We start from the raw sequence: 11,989 nt of genomic DNA, 5'->3' as shown, positions 1-11,989 counted from the left end.
GGAAACCCAAGGAGGGGTCGCTATGAGTCAGGTCTGACTCGACAGCACATAACAGCAACAACAACAGTTTGGTGAGTAGCAACTAGGGTCTTAAAAGCTTGCAAGAGGCCATCTAAGAAGATACAGCTATTTCTCTCTTCCTGTCTAGAGCAAAGAAATGAAAAAAACCAAAGACTCAAGGAAATAATTAGCCCAAAGGACTAATGGACCACACGAACCACAACCTCTGTTAGTCTGAGACCAGAAAAACTAGATGGTGCCCAGCTACCACAGCTGACTGCTCTGATCAGAATCATAATAGAAGGTCCTAGACAAAGTGGAAGAAAAAAAAATTATAGAACAAAAGTCAAAATCATAAAAAAGACCAGACTTTGTAGTCTGATAGAGACTGATAGAACCCTTAAGACTGTGACCCTTAGACACCTTTTAAGCGTGGACCTGAACCCACCCCCAGGGGATCACCTTTCAGCCAAACAATGGACAGGCCTATATGTGAACAGTAACACCAGGGAGGAACAGTCAACCATGGGAGACCGAAAGGGCAGCATTTGCCCGAAATAGCTCAGAAGGTGGGAAAGATGGGCCAATGGATGAGAGGAAACCAAGGAAGAAGCAGAAGAATAAATTGAGATTGCAAGCAGTGTCACAAGACAAAATGTGTTTAAATTGTTGAATGGAAAACTGATTTGCTATGTAAACTTTCACCCAAACCACATTAAAAAAAGCAATAACTTGGGGAAGATGGTAAATAAACATGAGACACAATAAAAATGTTTAACATTTTAATTCTCTGAGAATTAAAAAACTTTTCGTATTTTAAAAATGAATAGGCTAGTGGAGAGAGCAGTGCCCTGCCTTTTTATTTGAGATTTGCGTATGAGTTAATGGTTGCAAGGGGGAAAAGGGTCAGGTGACTGTGGGAGAGATGGAATTCCCAGGAGGGAACTGATGGAGTGAAGAGGTGTTGATAGCAGCCTGGGCTGGGAGCTTGCTGGACCAACCTGTTTGAGAGGGAAATGTAGGCTAGGAGAAGGGTGATCGCTTGGGACCACAACAGACATGATTTATAAAATCGTTTTGTCTTGTTTCTTTCTGCAGCATCCTGACTTTGAGAGACTATGTACTTGACCTGGGTCACCCCTATCTGTGGGTTCAGAAGCTGGGTGGCCTCCACTTCCCCAAAGAGCAGCCTCAGGTGTGTATACTAACCTGCTCCTTGGCTGGGGAGCTCTCCTTCTCCCCTCCTTTGGACTCCAGAGAGATCTCTGATGGCCTTTTGGGGATCAGAACCAGCAGAATGCTTTATCTTGGGGCTCTGATCAGTCCTCCATCAGTTCAAGAGAACTTGGGGGCACAGGAATCCCCATAACTGAAACGGCTGAGGCCTACAAATGTTTAGGTACCTCTTGCCTTCTCCCTAGCCTGGTAGTCCTCCGAATCAAAGTAAATTGGGTCCTTGCTCGGGGCAGCTTGGCTCCAGGCTCTGCTGCCCCTTAGACTTATGCACAAGGATCCCAAAAATGATGAGTAAGCAGAACTCCAGTGGACCTGGCCCCTTAGTGGAACTCTTTTCACAGGAGCTAGCCACAGCTTGTTGTTAACACAGTGGCTATAGGTACCTTCTTGGAGTCTGCCTCTGCCTGTCACAGCAGGTCAGTCCTGCCCTTCCCACAGGCTCCCTCTCAGGTCATGGATGGTCCAGGCTGTCATAGGCAGGAGAGTGGTTTTAGAGGCTAGAAGTCCAAGTTCAAAGTGCCCCCAGCTCTAGGGGCTGGATGAGGGCCCCTCAACCTTGGGCTTCAGCTCTGCGTCTTGCTCCCGGTTCACTGGAACTGGAGGCTTTCTTCACTCAGGCAACAGCTGGCTGCTGAGGCTGACAAACTCAAGGTTGATAAATGAAAAGGCACAGTCCCAGTGTTACCAAACCACATGGCAGACCACTGATTCAAGTCCATTAAGAGTGCTGAGATCAACAGACAACATGGCAGGCTGCTGAACAACGACTTGGCTACATGCAGGGCCCAAGTGTGCCAACAAGCAACCTTTCTCCACGTTTCTCCTTATATGCTGGAAGCCAACCACATCCCTGAGGCAGCTACTCAGCTGCTCCAATAGATTCCACCATGGAGATGATGACCAGTCTCATCATGGGGACTGACTATATCCAGCTGCCCAGGCACTCAAAACCAGGCCCAGCCACGTTGACACATAACCGTAACTACCACACTGTCATTCACAGTACACAGTAATTGCGGACCACTCGTTGAGTGCCAGCCACATGGAGACCACCATGAAACTTCTGAAGACCAGGGTCCAGTCCCGCCTGGCCCTCCATAAGCAGTTTGCATCCCTGGGTAAGTGAAGTTTGGGGCTGTGGCTTGGCCACTTGGACAGAGAAAAGAATGACTTAGTCTTTCGCTCAGAACTCTTGAATTCTGACAACAAATTAAAGGAGGATTCCTGGTTCTCACAGGGCAGAGGTGTTGGGGAGGGCTACAGTCCCATCCAGACTGCAGTTCCATCCAGGCCAGGGGTCCAGTATCCCCTCCCCCAGAAAGGGCACCAAAGCCTTCTGGGTATGCTCGTTAGCAGATTGGTCAGGAGCAGCTCCATTCAGGTCAGTGCATCCAGGCTTTGGTCTAGGATGGGACTGGGCACTGAGCCCTCATAAGCACCCAGGTGATTCTGATGAGCTGCTGACCTAGGCAGTGGCCACATGGGGGCTTCTTGGAGTGTTCCTAAGTATCAGGTGCTTACCATGTACAGGGAGTCCCTGGGTTGTGCAAGTGGTTAAGCACTCCACTACTAACCAGAAAGTTGGCAGTTTGAACCCACTGACAGTCTCTTCAGAAAACAGACTTGGCAATCTGCTTCCAGAAGGGAACAGTCTTAAAAATGCTATGGACCATTTCTACTCTAACATATCGGGTTGCCGTTAGTCAACATCGGCTCAGTGGCAGCTGTTTTTTTTTTTTTTTTTTTTTTACTGTGTACAGGCAGTTACAGGGTGGCTGGAGTTAGGATCTCTCTGCTCTAAAAGCGTCCCTGTTAGGAGAGGCATTGCATTTCCCAGACCTGCTTGGAGATCCCCATCCCCAGGCAAGCTCTCGTCATGCTGATCACGGACATGATCTCTTGGGGCAGCACTCTTGTCTTCCAGGCCCTGCTCCGCACCAGCAGTGCTGAGTTTGCTTGGATGGTGTCTTCCTGGACAGCATTTTCTAGGTTGGCATATTTACTTACTGAAACACCAGCAGGAATGTCCCCTAGAACAGTTCTCCATCCTCCTCCCCCACCCAGAGCACCTTAGCCGTTTACTCCATCAAGGTCAGCTAGGAAAACAGCCCTCTCAGTTATTTGATCTAATTAACAGTCACTGCTGCGGAGGCACCATCTCTGGTTCTGGCTGCAGGGGTTTTTGTTTCACTGGCCGACATTTGCATTAAGAATGAGGCTGGAAATGTAGACATGCCAGCCTGACCTTCACCCAATGCCATGTGCTCAAGCCCAGCACCAGAATTCAGGATGGTATGCCTACATTCCTAGCACAAACTGACCTGTGCACCTACTGTGTGTCTGATGTACTGGGACAACTGTCAGGGCCATTTGAGCCCTCCAGAGCACCCCTAGGAGAATGCTGGGGTACCCAGTTGTGGCACCTGCTTTCTACCTCTAACAGCACGTGTCTTGCTCTCTTCCAGAACATGGCATTGTGCCAGTTACCAGTGATTGCCAGTACCTCTTCCCTGCAAAGGTGGTCTCTCGCCTGGTGAAGTGGGTGACAATTGCCCATGAGGATTACTTGGTAGGTGAAGGAGTAACAGGTCAGCTTTGCTGCCCTGGGGACTGCAGACCTATGTCACTTTTCTGTTCTTGCCCCTTCACCTGAAGGGCAGAGCATTTGACCAGAGGAGCTAGCAATTGACTCCATCTCCATGGTGGCCGTTCTAGGAGTTGCATTTCACCAAAGACATTGTGGAGGCGGGACTTGCTGAGGACACCAGTCTCTACTACATGGCCCTCATCGAAAGGGGCACAGGTAATTGCTTTGCGGATCACACTGGTTCCTGGCGAGGGGAGCTGCTAAGAATGAAAACATCCTGGGGGTTGTCCAACCCAAATGAAATATTCTGGAATCCTGGGTTGGACACTTAGCACATAGTGATGGTTGTGACAGCCACTGTTCAGTGAGGACGGATCCTGTAACACAGGCACAGCATGCGTTGTCTAATACAGTTCTTCCCAGCAGTTCTGGGAGTGGACACGTCATTCCCATTTACAGGTGAGGAGATTCAGGCTTAGTCACACAGCTAGTGAATGCTGGATTTACACCCAGGTAGGTCCTCTGAGCCTGAGCTCCCAGCCCCTCTGCTTCACTGCAGTCTAGAATCAGATACCCTATTCTCCGGCCTCTCCATCCCACTGGTTGTAAGTGACATCTTGTAAAGTGCAAGGTCACAGGGCCTCCTTCCCTTCTCCTCCTCCAGAGTTTTTGCCCACACTTCAGCATCAGAAGCTCTGATTCCTCACAGCTCTCTGGCATCTCGGGAACCTTACAAATTGCTGTCATGCTGTAGTCTGCCACAGCCTCAGCAGGGCCTGGCATTGCCCACAGATCTGACCCTCTGAGGCTCAGTTCTAGGGCCACACAGCCAAGGGAGTTGCTGGTAATGCTAGTGCAGAAGAAGAAGGGACTCTGATGTTAGAGCCTCTCCCTCTCTGCCCCACTTTTTGCCCCTCTTTTTCCTTTCTTCCTGTCTTTTTTTGTTTTTAATGTTCTAAAGAAATGAAAGCTGTCAGATACAGTTGGAGCCCTTTGCCCACTCCGTTCCCTTCTCATGACAGGTGACCACTGCATGGCATTTGTGCCTTCGCTTCCCCTCCTAAATTCACTTGGGCCTCATCCCTAACAACAGAGAGCCCTTCCAGTGAAGGGGCACAAAATACTCAGTCCAAGAAATGTCCTTGCCCACGAGCAGGAACTCACTGAGTGATCACATCCGCTTTCTGGTTGAGCTGATGAAGCTCGGAAAGATGACAAGTATTCTATAGTAACACATAAAATGAATGTGATACTAACGTACATTTTCATGGGACATATGAAAGAATTTGAAAAACTAAGAATGAAATTTAGCTGAGTAAGTGGGCAACAGTCCCAAATATACATAATTTTTCAAAGGATCAATGAAAACTCATATAGTGTAGATTAAAAACAAAAAGATGGTGAAGAGAGACAAATCCAGAAATATATGCAGATGGTTATGACAGAAACAGCCCAACAGTACAGAAAGGAATCATTTTTCAATGAATGTTATGACCTTCAGGGGAGAATGATCACAACCTGTACTCTCTTATTGTAATTTCAATACCTAGAGTTAAACTTTTTTTTCATCAATAACTAAGGAGGGATGGCATGCTTAACCCATTGGAGGAGAGGAGATTAATGCCATTCTTTTGACAAAAGTGAAGCTTGTCTCCAGAGGAAACATGAATATGTATTGGACAAGTATACAAATACTTAGTTTTATGATTACGAACACAGGCTGTAACATCAGGCAGGTCTGGTTAAACTCAGCGCTGCTGCTTTGCAGTTGTTTGATTTTGGGAACGTTTCTGTCAGAGCTTCAGTTTCTTTAATGTAAAATGGGTTGATGATATGGTACCCATTGTAGGATCCTTGTCAGGATGAAATAAAGTGGGAACAGAGGGGACACAGGAAGCTCTCAGTACATGCTGGCTATTAAAAAAAGGAAGTTTCATACAACAGAGTTTATAAAAATAGAAGGAACAGAATAGGATAAATATATTTGACTGATGTAACAGTCGATGCAAAAGATCATTGAAAAGAAAAGCCACATAGTAAACCTTCACGTGGAAAAATCCTTTACTTTCTACCAGATAAAGAAATGTCACTTAAGCCAATTTCTGTCAGAGTCTAAATAGAGATCTTGGGCAAGCCTGCTGTGGTCTATACCCTGGGGTGCTGGTGCAGTCAATAGACCAAGGTCCTTAGAGGGGTCAGAGTCACAGGACCCCACGTTCTGCAACCTGGCACTTCCTCTTCAGGGATGCTAGAATGAAAGTAAACATCGGTCAGTATGAGAGTTTTCTCTGCAGCCCTCAGGTTAACCTGAGGCATTTGAGCCAGCATCAGGGTCCAACGGAGAGGCTGCCATGGCCAACAAGCTGGTTCTCAGAACTGAGTTTCCCTGCACTCCTTTCCCTTCCCAGCCAAGCTCCAGGCCGCTGTGGTGCTGAATCCTGGCTACTCCTCCATCCCCCCTGTTTTCCAGCTCTGTCTGAACTGGAAGGGAGAGAAGACCAACAACAACGATGACAACATTAGGGTAAGGCCCGGCTGGGGGTGCCAGGAGGAGCAGGCGGGCCTCCGCAGGGCCAGGCAGTGGCAGAACCTGCTGCAGCTGAGGGCTTGGGCGCTGTAGTTTAATTCCCGGGACAGTGGCTTTTGTGGGATTTACAGAATTTGCTGGAGGCTGATGGTATAGTAATAGAGAGCACCTAGACCCCTCTCTCCAGCTTAACTAGCTTGGGGCCCATGGGTGCCCCCATTTCTAAAATGGGGATAGAAGGTTGTTGCCTTGAGCGTCTGTGTAAACGTGTATACTCAGAAGCGTTATAGGAGCCCTGGAACAATAGAGCACGTGAGATCGCTGGCAGCTGTTCGTTACCATTCTGCCTGTTGGTCTGATTTGGTAGTAATGGCCTTGAAGCCCATTTTTAACCCTGGCCCCATCTGACTTTGATCTTATCTTCAGGTAACTTGTCACACCTCCATCTTGGAATGAGAGGCAGAGAAAGTTAGGGGCCAGAATCAGGAAAATCGTACTGTCTTTTTTTCTTCTTAAACTTTCTGTTCTGTTTTGAGTGAAAGCTTACAGAGCAGATTAGTTTTCCATTCACTGATTTACGCGCCATTTGTTCCGTGATGTTGGTTGCAGTCCCCACGATGTAACAGCACTCTTCCCACTTCCTCCCTGGTCCCCCCGTTTCTATTCACCCTTCTTCCCTGCTCCTTCCTGCCACTGAGCTTTGTTTTGGGGCAGATGCTGCCCTTGTGGTCTCCTGTGGTTGATTGTTCCTAGGAGCATGTTCTTCACGGGTGTTACTGTTCGCGTCACAGGCCTGTCCATTCCTCACGGGTGTTACTGTTCGCGTCACAGTCCTGTCCATTCCTCACGGGTGTTACTGTTCGCGTCACAGGCCTGTCCATTCCTCATGGGTGTTAATGTTCGCGTCACAGGCCTGTCCATTCCTCACGGGTGTTACTGTTCACATTATAGGCCTGTCTGGTGTTTGGCTGAAAGATGGTCCCCCGGAGTGGGTTCAGGTCCGTGCTTGAAGGGTGTCTAAGGCCACAGTCTCAGGAGTCAAGCAAGCTCTGTTGTCTTGACGAGCCTCTCTGGCTTGATGTGGCGAGGCGAGGCTCCTGTGTGGGCTCCAGACTCAGGTCTTATGGAGACCTCAGGCCCCCCCTGGGTACCAAGCTTGGCCAGGGTAGTTAGCACCCACTGGAGTTGCTGAGTTGCTGGCTTTCCCACCCGCACAGGCCATGGAAAGTGAGGTCAACGTGTGCTGCAAGGAGCTGTGCGGTGCTCGGCCTGGCCACCAGCTCTTGACCAACCAGTTGCAGCGTCTGTGTGTGTTGCTGGACGTCTACCTGGAGACCGAGAGCCATGACAACAGCGTGGAGGGGCCCAAGGAGTTTCCCCAGGAGAAGATGTGTCTGCGGCTTTTCAGGTGAGGGGCTGGGCTCTGACGACCTCTGGCCCTGCCTGTCACGTGGACTTGAGGGCGGAGATCAGAGCCCAGGATGCTGCGCCACCCTACACACACAGTGTCCAGGTACACTTGTCTGTTCACAGTAGAAATTAAAATCCTGCTGCCAGATGTCCCAAGGAGAGTTCACTCCCTCCTTCCTGAAACTTACCCTGCAGCCAACTTTCTTGGGCCTGGACCAGCTGTCTTCACCAGCAGGCTGTGCTCAAAGCAGCATTGCTGCTCATTACCCCTTGAAGTTGGGCCCACTGGACCGTGAACCAGGAAGAGGTGGCCACACTAAACTTTTTGTGTTTTCTGTGGAAAACAACAGGGTTGTCTTTCTTTCTTTTTTTTAATTTTACTGTGATTTGGGTGAAAGTTTACAGAACAAATTCATTTTCCATACAGCAGTTCACATACGCTTTGTCTCGTGACATTGACTGCAATTTCCCACAATGCAACAGCTCCTCTCCCACTTCCTCCCCACAGCCACCTCTTCCCTGTGTCCATCCGTCTCATGCACTCCTGCCCCGGAGCTGTCTCCCTGTGCATACACAGCCCTTCTACTCTCCCATGATTGGTCTCTCCAAGGAGTTTATCTACCTAATGTAAATGTTCAGCTTATATGCCTGTCTTTTGTTTGGCTGAAAGCCACAGGTGTGGGTTCAATTCCAGATCTGAAGGGCAGCTAGGGACCATAGTCTCAGGGGTTCCACCAGGCTCTATCAGACCAGCAAACCTAGTCCCCGCCTTTTTTTTTTTTTTTTTAAATGATTTTGAGCTTTGTTTCACATTGTTCCCCACTTTATCCAGGATCTGCTACGTAGATCTGATAGGGTTTTCTTTGCTTTTTATTATCCAGATATGCTTTTTCAAACTGTGTTTATCCCCACTAGCCCCCAGGAGTCAGCTGGGCCTTCCTAGGGAGAATGGCAGCTGTAGGCGGTGGGTGGGGAGCTCCAGGAGGAAGCAGCTTGGAAGAGAGCCAGGCACAAGGGTCTATTCAGCTTTGCCGCTTACCAGCCGTGTCACCTTGGAGGGCCATTCCACCTCGGCTCCACACCTGTTTCTTCAGCACTGCAGCAGAAGTTACACCGTCTAGCTCATGAGGCGTTAGCGAGAATCCTTCTAAAGCTTCTGAGGTGGTTCCTGGCACAGGACGGGTGCTCAGAAAGCGCCAACAGGTCCTGGTTGGTGTGGGGCATCAGAGTTTCCAGCATCCTTGCAAGCTTGTCTTCATTTTTAGTGTTGGGTCCTTTTTTCCCTTTTTATCCCTTTACTCACAGTCTTATTCTTCAAGGGTAAGTTTCAAAAACCCAGTAGTCTACTGCTCAGACTCCCCTCCCTTGGGTGAGGGGTTGAGAGGGGAGCAGTGTTTGTGGAGGGGAAAGGGGAAGGGTTACAATCTGTCTCAGACCAGGGCACCCCCTTGTTCCCTTTCAGTTCAAAAGCTACCTTACTTTCCTCTAACCTTGTTCCCAGCCCCTAGAAGCTGCCCAGCATCTTCCCACCTCCGTCTGGCACCCCTGCCTGGCCTGGTTCATAGCGTGTCAGATAATAACCAGCTCTGGCCCTGTGTGGCTGCTGGGAGGCAGAGCTGTGCCTGGATGCTGGTCCCTTCTAGCATTTGCTATCTGTAGTGGGCCTGGGTGAGACCTCAGCTCTTGCCACCCTCCCACCCTGCACACAGTTCCAGTAGCACATTTCCAGGTGGGAGTTCTCAACGTGCGAATGGTTTCTGAAATACTTTGTATGGTGCCTTGCAGAAGGTACACCTTTGGTGACTCAGAGCTAATTATCTCCGTGGCTGGTGAGGTATTTGATGTGAGGCTGTTGACCTGGAGGCCAGCTGACCACTGGGATGAGGCCAAGCAGTCAGAATGCAGGCTTAGCCCCTGCCTGGGCACTGCCGCTCTGGCCTCTCCATCTGCAATAGGCCTGAACTTGCCCAGATGGCTCTTTGCTCTTCTGGGGATGGGGGGCATAGGACACCATGGATATGAGCAAGGGTTTTGGAACCAGGAAGAAGACCTCGCTTCTAATCCCAGCTCCTACATGTGTGATTAGGGTCTGTTTACTTAGAGCCACTGAGCTTCAGTTTCCTCATCTGTAAAGCAGCATCTACCTTGAGTGCTGTTGAGAGGATGAAATCCAGTGAGATCACATATGTAAAGTGCTAAGCACAATACCGGTGGAGTAAACCCTCAACCACTGGTACTGAAATAATAACTTCCATCTTCCCCTGTTTGAACTCCCATCGCACACACTCACAACACATGCATATACACATGCACACTCATATTAAAAAAATCCAAATCACTGACATCGAGTCGAATCCAACTCATAGCAACCCCCATTGGGTTTTCAAGGCAGTAAATCTTTACGGAAGTAGATTACTCCATCTTCCTTTCATGGAGCAGCTGGTGGGTTTGAACCGCCAACCTTCTCACCACCAGAGCTCCTGTGCACACATACACATAAACACACAAAGTCATACCATATATACACTTAAACACACACCTACCATGTATGAACATGCACACATGCACAAACATACACACACCTACTCCCTTAAACCAAGACCCAGGATGTTATCGTGAACCATCACCTATCACAGGCAGGAAAAAGCGGGAGAAGTGGCCCTTTTTACCTGGGCGTGGACTTACCCATGTGGAATTGTAGGAAGAGGGCCCTCTGTGGAGTCTGCTTGGGGGCCAAGAATTACAACCTCATCTTCACAGGGGCAGGCTTTGGACACTGGCCCCTTGAACATGCCTGTTGGCCTGCCTGTGGCAGACGGGCTTTGGCATCAGGCTGTTTTTGGATTCTGGCTCCGCCAGTTCTTGGCTGCATAGTGTTGGACAGACCATTTACCTCCCTGAGCCTGTCTCTTCACCTGTAAGATGTGTGAAACGGCGTAGCTAGCCCCTGCAAGGGAGGGAGGAGCCAGCACCCAGCTCCTGATGGGCACTCAGGGCACAGCCCTTTCACTGCCAGGCTGTGCCTGCGTGAGAATCTCCTTACACGGGTGATTTCTAAAATATCCTTTATTTTTTTATTAGAAAAAACATGTTTAAGTATTTTAGCAACCACACAGAAAGTGAGAGTGCCCGAACTCTGTCCCCAGACATGCGTTGTCGGCGAGGGCCCTTCCGTCGGTGGGAATGCATTGCAAGCGAACGCATTTTTACAAAGATGATGTCACACCTGACATGTCGTTCCGCAGCCTGCTTCTCTTAACAGTGTTCCGTGTCACGTAGTGCTGTCTTTTTTAAAAAAACAATTCTCTAATATTCCCTTGTGTGGACAAATCGCGAGTTAGTTTATCAGTCAAGGGCTTGCTGTTAACTGCTCTCCCTTCTCCTGTTTCTCTAGGGGCCCCAGTAGGATGAAGCCGTTTAAATACAACCATCCCCAAGGATTCTTCAGCCATCGCTGACCCCTGCTTGGTAGGCCATGGTTCCCCCATGCCCCACCCTGATGCCTGAGCCTCTGCTGTGGTCCAGCCCACATATGACCCTCAATAGTCTCGAAAGACAGGTTTTGTGTTTCCAGCCTATTAAAGTATCAGCTGACCAAATGGCCTTTGTCTTGTGGCTCCTTGCTGGGAGGGGCAGCTCTGCCTTGTAGAAGGGCAGATGGGAGCCAGAGCACGGTGTGAATGGGCATGAATGGATGGACCTTCTCTGGGTGGCCAGGAAAGCCACGGGCACAGAGACTCAAGTCTGCAGTGCCCTCTTGTCCTTAGACCGTATTTGTTTCTGCTTTGGAAACCTCATTCCTCTGCTAATTAGTATTCCAGTCCCTGCTGTTAAGAGGTCGTACACAAAGCTAAAGTCAGCATAGCGCTGCCAATACTAGCTACTCGAGAAGGATCAAAACTGGAGACCCTAGAGGGAGTGGGAGGCAAAAATGGAAAAAAATCCAAAAACGAAAATGACCAGAATTACTGCTTGGATAGAGACTGGTGGAACCACCGAGACTGTGGCCCCAGGTTACCCTTCGGGCCTAGAAATGGACTTACTTCCATGAATTGGTTCTCAGCCCAACAGTAGAAAAAATGTTCATGAACTGTTGAATGTAAAACAAATCTGCTTTTTTTTTTTTTTTTTTTTTTTTTTTTAGGATTTGGGTGAAGATTTACAGAGTAAATTCACTTTTCATACAGCAGCTCACATATACTTTGTCTCATGACATTGACCAAAATTTA

General features: G+C 48.9%; 1 protein-coding gene across 1 annotated transcript in view; it reads left to right on the top strand.

The window, feature by feature from the left end:
* The window catches only part of THOC5 (THO complex 5), a 55,536-nt gene extending 44,318 nt beyond the window's left edge, over positions 1 to 11,218 (top strand). Inside the window, exons 9-15 of the mRNA XM_042781935.1 lie at positions 1,099 to 1,195; positions 2,240 to 2,354; positions 3,702 to 3,805; positions 3,952 to 4,039; positions 6,232 to 6,347; positions 7,568 to 7,758; positions 11,155 to 11,218. Of these exons, the coding sequence (XP_042637869.1) occupies positions 1,099 to 1,195; positions 2,240 to 2,354; positions 3,702 to 3,805; positions 3,952 to 4,039; positions 6,232 to 6,347; positions 7,568 to 7,758; positions 11,155 to 11,218 (775 nt within the window). The remainder of the gene's footprint in view (positions 1 to 1,098; positions 1,196 to 2,239; positions 2,355 to 3,701; positions 3,806 to 3,951; positions 4,040 to 6,231; positions 6,348 to 7,567; positions 7,759 to 11,154) is intronic.
* Positions 11,219 to 11,989: the final 771 nt, after the last annotated feature.

This window comes from Orycteropus afer, unplaced genomic scaffold (assembly GCF_000298275.1).
Source record: "Orycteropus afer afer isolate SDZICR_OR568_19922 unplaced genomic scaffold, OryAfe1.0 scaffold00197, whole genome shotgun sequence".
In the NCBI taxonomy this organism is placed as follows: domain Eukaryota; kingdom Metazoa; phylum Chordata; class Mammalia; order Tubulidentata; family Orycteropodidae; genus Orycteropus; species Orycteropus afer.
This window is presented reverse-complemented; position numbering and strand designations above follow the sequence as displayed.